At 36.9% G+C, this 9,383-nt stretch overlaps 1 protein-coding gene across 2 annotated transcripts; it reads right to left on the minus strand.

The window, feature by feature from the left end:
• Positions 1-1,391: 1,391 nt before the first annotated feature.
• Positions 1,392-8,967, minus strand: shox2 (short stature homeobox 2). 2 transcript variants are annotated; one of them, XM_046876816.1, is made up of 5 exons: positions 8,451-8,967; positions 6,616-6,824; positions 3,895-3,952; positions 3,448-3,536; positions 1,392-2,853 (listed from the first exon to the last, which is right to left on the minus strand). In XM_046876816.1, exons 1-5 carry the CDS (start codon positions 8,701-8,703, stop codon positions 2,596-2,598), a joined length of 867 nt encoding a protein of 288 aa, XP_046732772.1. In that variant the 5' UTR covers positions 8,704-8,967; the 3' UTR covers positions 1,392-2,595. The 2 variants fall into 2 exon arrangements, with proteins under 2 accessions (XP_046732772.1, XP_046732773.1); XM_046876817.1 differs by having other exon boundaries at positions 1,392-2,889.
• Between the last annotated feature and the right edge of the window lie 416 nt (positions 8,968-9,383).

Raw genomic sequence — 9,383 nt, forward strand, 5'->3', positions numbered from 1 at the left:
GATGAAGGTGCAGTGTAAAAATTGAGTGTAAGATGAAGGTTCAGTGTGAGGATGGTGTGTGATCTGTAGGTGCAGTGTGAGGATGGAGTGTAGGATGAAGGTGCAGTGTGAGGATGGAGTGTAAGATGAAGGTTAAATGTGAGGATGGAGTGTAGGAGGAAGGTGCAGTGTGAGGATGGTGTGTGATCTGTAGGTGCAGTGTGAGGATGGAGTGTAAGATGAAGGTTAAGTGTGAGGATGGAGTGTAGGAGGAAGGTGCAGTGTGAGGATGGGGTGTAAGATGAAGGTGCAGTGTGAGGATGGAGTGTAAGATGAAGGTGCAGTGTGAGGATGGAGTGTCGGATGAAGTTGCACTGTGAAATGGTCAGGTTTGAGAAAAATTTCAGGCTTGTTTTCAGATCCGTCTCCTCAAAACCAGCGTGGATCAATAACTCAATATCACTGGCGTCTGAACCCGATACACAAGCGCCCTTTATCCCTCTGAGCACTATTAATTAATAGCTTAAAACATCGGTGTGTATTAAAGCACAGGCCTGCTAGACGAGTCAAATGCTAAACGAAAATAAAACAAACAATATTAATATAAAAGTAAATAATAAAAAAAATATTTTCAAATAACATAATATAATATAATATATACATATAATTGTTGATATTTAATAGTATTGGATGTTGATGTGAAAAGAAAAACATTGCTGGAAAATAATCTCGCATTATTATTAATAATAATAATAATAATTATTATTATTATTACTATTATTATTAATATTATTATTATTATAATAATCTGAGAGAGACATCCACAATTGAATACATGGTGAAAAAACTATTAAAAGATTATTAGATTATGATTATAATTAAAATATATTATAATTAAGATGTTTTTTTATAAGCCTTTTAAAATAACATTTCATAAGTTCTTTTAATAAAATGTAATTAATTTAAAAATGTAAAACCAGGGATTGTGGGTTTAAGTGCCACCTGGGTTGCCATTTTCTGTGTAGGAAAGATTCATTTTTACATGTTGTACAAGTTAAAAACAAAAACAACTAGTGTTCTGAGTACTAATTGGACCAATTCCAAAAGATCTGAACTGAAAAAAATAAATAAATAAACACACAAATTGATAATAATTTCATTAATAATTAGTGATAAGTCAATAAACCAATCACTGGTGACTAGTATTCAGTAACCAAAAGAAAATGGAATTCCTATAAATCAAGAAACCATGGATAATTGAAAATAAATATTAAAGGTAATAATAATAATAATAATAATAATAATAATAATAATAATAATAATAATAATAATAATAATCAGCCTTTCACAGAACAGAAACACAGATCTTGTACAAAAAGTTTTGTGGATTTATTATGAAATGAAAACACTGTGGTCAGGTGAGTTCACGTTTCACAGTAATGATGAAATTATCTTTTTTTGTTCGTTGTTTGTTTGTTTTAAAAAATGTTCAAAGGTATTTCAGGGATATTCCAGGAGATCCGAGCCTGCAGTCCAGGTACACTTTATAAAAAAAAATTCAAAAAAAAAAAAAAAACACCAACATTACATAGAGATCAACATGACTTTAAAACACGATGTGAATGGGAAAAAAAACTCAGACGTTTTCCCACGATGTCTTCATGAAGCACAAAATAACCAAAAATATCTTTTCATTTGGACATATTGTACACATGTTTCCAGTATAAGATCTGAATCTGTACATTAATACTTGGACCTCAGTGTAAGCTGCAAAATAAAAAAAATAAAAATAAAAAAAGAAGGTGATATGTGAATCCTGATATGTGATAAATTCACCATACACTCAATAATAATAATAATAATAATAATAATAATAATAATAATAATATGTAAAATGTGTATTAAATGTGTGATAGTTTTTTCTCTTTATTTTAAATTGTTTTTTCCCAAATAAAAGTCCACTGGCTTGAGACCCCACCCCCCCAAAAAAAATCGTTCACGTGATCGTTAAAGGTGTCCAAGTGTCCAACTGTTTTCACGTGGCTTCTCTGATGTGAGTTCACCAAGAGCTCACGTGATGGCACGTTATTAAAAAAAAAAAAAAAAAAAAGCTTTCATGTGATTTTGTTTTTGTTGTTGTTCATTTTATAGTCCATACGAACAGACATCCATAAGTGTCCTTTTTCACGTGAAACTCTGTTTCAGATAAAACGAGGCCAGCCTCTTTTTTTTGTTATCTATTTTGTTTTCCTCCTCAAATATAACTAATAAAGTAGATATTAAACTGGAACGCAGTCTATGCAGAAATTGTGTCACACAAGCGTCAAGAAGTCCCAGCTGCGTTGTCACGTGTTCGGAACCAGGTTTTTGTCTTGGACAAACTTCCGGTTCGTCCAGATTGCAAGCCTGCGTCCGGGACAGGGTTCAGTTCGGTTTCACAGTTCGTGTTATAAATAAGCCTTTTTAGATTCTGGGGCGTCCTTCATTAGTGTATAAATAAAAAATAAAAAAGAGAGGAAAAAGGGAAAGAAAGTCCTCGGGTTAGGAGGTGAAGTGTGGCGGTGGTGGTGGTGATGGTGGTGGGAGCGTTGGCGGCTTTGCGCGCGCGCCGGCGTGTCACAGTCCGAGCGCCGCCGCGTGCTTTTTGGCCTTCAGTCTCAGGTCCGCGATGCTCGAGTTCTTGTTGCTGTTCTTGGCGGCGGCCGCCGCGGCCACCACCGACGCCGCCGACGCTGACTCGGCCGCCAGCGTGGCCAGGGGCAGACCGAACGGCGGCGCGGGGAACATCATGTAGGGCGCGTGCGCCGCCAGGTGAGAGTGCAGGTGATGGTGCGCGTGCGCCACGGCGCTGTCCAGCTGCAGCTGCGCCTGCACCTGAAAGGAGAAGGGTGGCACGTTGCAATGACTATCCTACGGACGCACACGTGGGGAGGGGGAAAGGGGGGAGGAAGGAAGGAAGGAAGGAAGGAAGGGGGGAAATATATATTAACTCCACTGCTGGAATGCAACTACACTCTAAAAACAAATAATAAATGAGGTTGCACCTGTGCAACAAATATTGATGGGTCCAAAAATAAACACCAAAGTTTCCTGCAATTGAAGTCAATTTGTTTGTGCTTTTTTTTAGAGTGTAGAATGGTTTTCGAGAGAGATTACTGGGTAATGGAGATGAATTTAGTATAGGTTGCATAACAGTTGTACTTTAAAACAAGATCAATTGAGCAATTTAGATGATAAATATCCCCAAAGCTCAGGAAATAATCTATTGTGCATTAATTAACTGTATATGTGTGTATACAGTATTTCATCTTATTTCCATATTAGAGCTTTTTTATGGCTGTAAAACAAATGCTTGCATGTCCGTTACCCAAGGTTCAGTGCACACCGCCTGGCCCAAGCTCGTGCCAAAGCAACATTCGCTCCATGCACTCGGTTTGTCTAAGAGCTCGCGCTACAGAGGACACTTGCCTGTTGGAATGGCATGCGCAAAGCTCCCACGTTGACATATGGCGCAACGCGGCACGCTTCAAACTGACTCGCAGCTCCGATGAGCACCCCTGCGAAGAGAGGAAGTGTGTCACTTGTGTTATGAGCTGTCGTGGACCCAATGTAGCCTCAGCACGCACCAAACTGACACTGGCCACTGTTCATATATAATTATTATTACTATTATTATTATTATTATTATTATTATTATTATTATTATTATTATTAAACGCATGCTGTGGTTTAAATACTGTTTTACTGTAGTGCAGATTTGGAACAGCACGTGCAATTCATGAATATAATAAACTTCTATGTTGGATTCTGCAATTTGCGACTTGTGAAATAGAGATTTGACGTTGAAAACAGTTTAGCGCATATTTGATATCTGTTTTATATATGAGCGAATTTTCACTGAAAATCAACGCTTACCTTTGTGCAACTGGTTTTCTTGTTTTCTGCATTTTGCTCTCCTGTTTTGAAACCAAACCTGTGGGAGGGAAAGAAGTTCATTAGCGTCGCCCTGATTGACAGCCGCATATACATTCACGGGTTTGCGTAATTCTTGAGAAGAAAAAAAGGTGGGAAGACAACAACTGTAGGAAAAGTAGTCTATCACCTGTGAAGACTGAAATATTAATGATGCTTAACCATGGATTTTAATTAATAGACTCTTTCAAACAAAATGTTGTGGACAGACAGACAGACAGACAGACAGACAGACAGACAGACAGACAGACAGACAGACAGACAGATAGATAGATAGATAGATAGATAGATAGATAGATAGATAGATAGATAGATAGATAGATAGATAGATAGAAAAATACAGATAAATGGGCAGACAGATACAATATATAAAATATAGTCAAACAGGCAGTCTAGATAGACAGACAGACAGAAAACTAGATAGATAGATAGATAGATAGATAGATAGATAGATAGATAGATAGATAGATAGATAGATAGATAGATAGATAGATAGATAACAAATAAGAAAGAAAGAAAGAAAGAAAGAAAGAAAGAAAGAAAGAAAGAAAGAAAGAAAAGCAAACATCTTAACCACAAGAGAAGACGATTCCAAATGTATAAATAAACTAAGAGAAGGACGAAAGCCTTGATCCTCTTTAATCGGACCACAGTACCCTGGCCTTCTCATTCCCGGTTTCATCTTTCCCTTCGGTGTGCCAGAAGAACCTAATCGACTTTCTGATACCAAACACCAGCATGAGATTATAGCCTTGGACATCCGAGCAAGGCTTTCTGACTCTCCCATTAGTAAAGACGGGCCAAATTAATTACCTTTATCTGTAGGAGAATTCATGTTCCCGAGTCGCTTAATGGCGCCCAGTTCAGCTTAATTACTGTCATAATACTGTCATAACAACTTGTTCACAAAGCCCCCTTTTGAAGATTTTTAGACCCGATCTCTTTATTATATAAAAAAAATAACTGTTATTTTTTTTGTCATCAGCAGCTGGGATTTGGAGATTAGGAGTCTCATTACTATGTTAATCTGCTGTGAATCGCCTCCTGTAGCACAGAAGCTGCACAGATGAACCCGAGGTTCACTTCATCAACACGACTCTTTACTTTAATGTTGAAAAGGAAATTTTGGATGCAAAACAAAACAAAAATTATTTATTTTTTGTTTGCTAACTAAATAATACTGATTGAATGGATGCTGGTGTGGGGATTAATTTGTTTTTAATCATTTATTACACATAAAAAAATAATTTTATTTGCATTGTAAAACAAAGACATTTTTACAAATCAAATAAAAGGTATTTTTTCGTGAATGTGTGCATGCAAACAGCCAGATCTTTCTTTTTTTGCGTAAAAATGATATATAATGTATGTTAATCCGCGCTCTCCCTCACTGGGGGACACAATGCGCTTTACCCAATGCGCACTGGGACTCACGGCAGAAAAAAAGGCGCTCAGCTCACTTTTTCTCTTTTTTTTTGCACAATATTGATAAAGGCTATATTCAGAAAGAGAATAATATTAACTCCTTTGCACGCAAATGAATAGATTAGAAGAAATCCAAAGAGGATAATTGTCTCCTTTTTTTTTTTTTTTTTTTTTTTTTTTGGAAATCAATCACACCGAGATGTGATGTGTGTATTCATTATCAATGCTCTCCGGCTCAAATGCTCGTCTCTCCTTACACACAGACACACACAGACAGACACACACACAGACACACACACACTATAAGCGCAAGTAGCTCTGATTATGTTTCTGTGCAGATGGCCTTTCCCTTTCGAGGAGAAAAAAAAAACATGCTACAGATGTCGCCTGTGGGGTCAACTTATAGCAAAAAACAAAACAAAAAATAAAAACAAAAAATACATAAAAATAAAAAAACAAGAAAAAAGAAAGAGCGATTTTACAGCCTAAAGTTAAACCAAAAAGACTTCAAATGGGTTCAGATTTAAAGAAATTATTAAAGCAAAAAATTAATAAACAAAACAATCATTTTGTCTAGATTTATTTTAGGGTCATAATATTTCTATTATGATTTTGAAATATTTATTTAAATTAATACATTTTTACCTATGTGATTTCTCTTATTTATTACCATTTCTTTCTTTCTTTCTTTCTTTCTTTCTTTCTTTCTTTCTTTCTTTCTTTCTTTCTTTCAGACAGTCTATCTAAAAATTAAACCATGTCTACAAATTTCTGTGACCCCACAATTAATATATAAATATATGGCAACCACATACTAATTTCCTGTAACAACTCTTTGAATGTATTATTTATTTATTTATTTATTTATTTATTTATTTATTTATTATTTGCGTTTTTAACAAGAATCAGAAACTTCATTCTTGTTTCTACGAAAGCGGTCTTCATGGATTAAACAGTAAAGCATTGCAGGCTTCTTGCATCAGATAAATGTTTGCAATTAACCACGCAATGCAGGTTCATGTTCGATCTGAAGTAAAGCCACAACCTCGTGCACAAACGCAACCCCGTTTTTCGTCCAAAAAACGCCAACAAAACAAAACAAAACAATTTGGCAAAACATAAGCAAAACAATTTGGCAAAACATAAGCTTTGCCAAAAAAGGTGCATAATAAAAATGCAAGTCGTGCTTTCCAGCTTTCCATTAAAACCCACAGCAGACGGAGAGAGACCGGTTCGTACCTGCACGCGCGCCTCGGAGAGCCCGAGCCGCTGACTCAGCTCCTCGCGCATGAACGCGTCCGGATAATGCGTCTCGTCGAACAGCCGCTCCAACTCGTTCAGCTGCTCCAGAGTAAAGTTAGTCCGACTTCTCCTCTGCTTGATTTTGGTCTGCGTCTCATCCTCGGTCGGCTTGGCGTCCTCTTTCCGTTCCTTCACCTCCAGGATGCCTTCACGGTGAAGAAGAAACAAGAAGGGTCACGAATGGACTCGGTCCCAAACCGAGCAATAAAGAAATGCTATGAACTGAGTAGTGCACGAGAATCCGTGTTTCCTTCAACACGCGAGGACGCGAGCCTGAGATCTGAGGAGGTTTGAAATAAATGGCTGCGCGCGGGAGGCATCAGTCTGCTTTGCCTGATATCAGTCACGAGTGTTTTGTTCTCCTAAGCAGAGCTCTTTAATTATTTACACCTTCTAACCTACATATACACGGTGTACATCAGCTCACTACACTCTCATCAGCAGCGGATAAACAGCTCGCCAAGTGGGGTTTTTAATGTAAAAAATAAATAAATTATAAATGATATAACACTGCACTACACTAACACAGTGCATATTCAAGGGGAAAAAATTATTCAATAATTTCATGCATTATTAATTCATACGAGCTAAATAGACCATATGGAACAAATCTATGCATCTATTATTACTATTATTATTATTATTATTATTATTATTAGAACTAGTATTATCATGGTCGTTGATGATAAATAAAAAAATATAAAAACATACAATAATAATAATAATAATAAAGATAATGATAATAATATAATAATATAACTATTATATAATAATAATGATAATGATAATAATAATAATAATAATAATAATAATAATAATAATAATAATAATAACAAAAAAGCAAAAGTAGCAGATGGAGAATATTTTTAGAGTATAATATTTATACATCTGAAGATAATATTTGTTTTGCACATTTATGTCTGAATGTTACAGTTCTTCAGATCACTGCTTTCTGCGACACGTTATTATGATCATTATTATTACATCATCACCATTATTATTATTATTATTATTATTATTATTATTATTATTATTATTATTATTATATTGCAGTTCGGTAACTTTATTAACTGTAGCCTATGAACTGATTCATGCACCATGTTAAGTGTGAAGGATTGTAAACTAAAGCGCATCTCATGCTGTAGTGTGTATTCCAGATGCTGACCTGTCCAGTAGGTTGTTTCTATTTTTATTTCGTTTTCAAAAAAATCTATTTATTACTTCCATAATCCAAACATAATCCGATCATTTTAGTTCGGTTAATAGCCATAATAAATGCCCTAGCCTTGGAAATGTGTTTTTGAAACGTTTTAGAGTAAAGACGGATCTGTGTACACACGTTTTCCACTTCACCAACGTGTGTGTGTGAGTGTGTGTGTATTTGTTTATGTTTTAACGCATTCGTGCAACGTGTACGATTGAAAAATTTGTAAAGTTTCCTGATGGGAATATTTAATTGGTTATTATTATTATGAAAATATAATTGTACATGAAATAATAATAATAATAATAATAATAATAATAATAATAATAATAATAAACAAATTACTAGAATAATGGGAACGAGGCAGAATTCTGTCGAGCCCAAATTATTAGCGATTATGGCTGTGCTTAAATATTATTATTATTATTATTATTATTATTATTATTATTATTATTATTATTATTAATAACAAAAGCTTGTCATTATGCATCGACTGACCTCCTTCTTTTCGACGGTAAAAAAAAAACAACAACAGGAAACAAAACAAATAAAAAAGTGAAGCCCTCACCGTCTGTAAGTTTGGGACTCCCCGTGTCCCTCGTTCTCTCCGGTCCCGTCATGTCTGCTTCTCTGATCGGTGAGCGCGCGACCGCTCCTCGCGCTAGAACGCTACTCACGTCCTCGCGTCCGACTTCAACCTGGAGCGCTTCCCTGGCGCGCGCCGAGCCCGTCTCCAGCACTTCCCGGTACGTGATCGCCTCCTTCTTCTCCTTCACTTTCTGATCAAAGGACTTGGACACGAAAGCGGTGAGTTCTTCCATCACTGGTCCCAAGAAGAAGGTGAAAGGAAAAGAAACCCCGCCAGTCTTGTCTTTTCTCTCTCTTTTTTTTTCCCTTTACTCACTTACTTAAGCTCAGTTTTAACAGTCTAAGGAAAGACATCAGTGGTGTTTATTCTCTCTCTGTGAGATCTTATTCTCTTCTTCCTCACGAGCTGAGTGCGGACTGCCAACTCTCGGAGCTCGCGCTCTGCTCGACAGCTCGGAGATGTGGGCCGGTTCCTGGACTCGGCGCGAGGAGTTACAGACCTGCTGCTCGCTGAGCCGCGATTGAAGTCACACTATTTATACTTTGCAACGCCTGGCCCCTTGATCCGTGCAAATTACCTCCCCTCAGGAAGCCGGGATGAGCCCCCCTCCCTTCTTCTTCTCTTCTTCTTCTTCCTCTTCTTCTTCTTCTTCTTCTTCTTGTAGCTGTGCACTAACGGAGGAGGTAGTGTATGTATGCGTGTTTGTATGTGTGTGTGTGTGTGTGTGTGTGTGTGTGTGTGTGTGTGGGGGTTATCAACCCCTCATCCTCAGCTCACCCTCACGAGGATGCTATTGGTCATCGATCCAAGATTGACAAGGACGGACAAATGAATGCAATTAAGCGCAGGTTCCGTGGTCGCGAGTTTAGGGTTCCTCGCGCCGAAGCGTTTTTTTTTTTGTTTTTAACCCGC

Source organism: Silurus meridionalis, chromosome 20 (assembly GCF_014805685.1).
Source record: "Silurus meridionalis isolate SWU-2019-XX chromosome 20, ASM1480568v1, whole genome shotgun sequence".
NCBI lineage: Eukaryota > Metazoa > Chordata > Actinopteri > Siluriformes > Siluridae > Silurus > Silurus meridionalis.

Coding starts and splice junctions, on each gene's coding strand:
- shox2 (XM_046876817.1), bottom strand. CDS start 8,703: ATGGAAGAACTCACCGCTTTCGTGTCCAAGTCCTTTGATCAGAAAGTG. Junction 3,537..3,894: donor AGAAAACCAGTTGCACAAAG/GTAAGCGTTGAT, acceptor CTCTCTTCGCAG/GGGTGCTCATCGGAGCTGCG. Junction 2,890..3,447: donor TGCGCATGCCATTCCAACAG/GCAAGTGTCCTC, acceptor GTGCGTCCGTAG/GATAGTCATTGCAACGTGCC.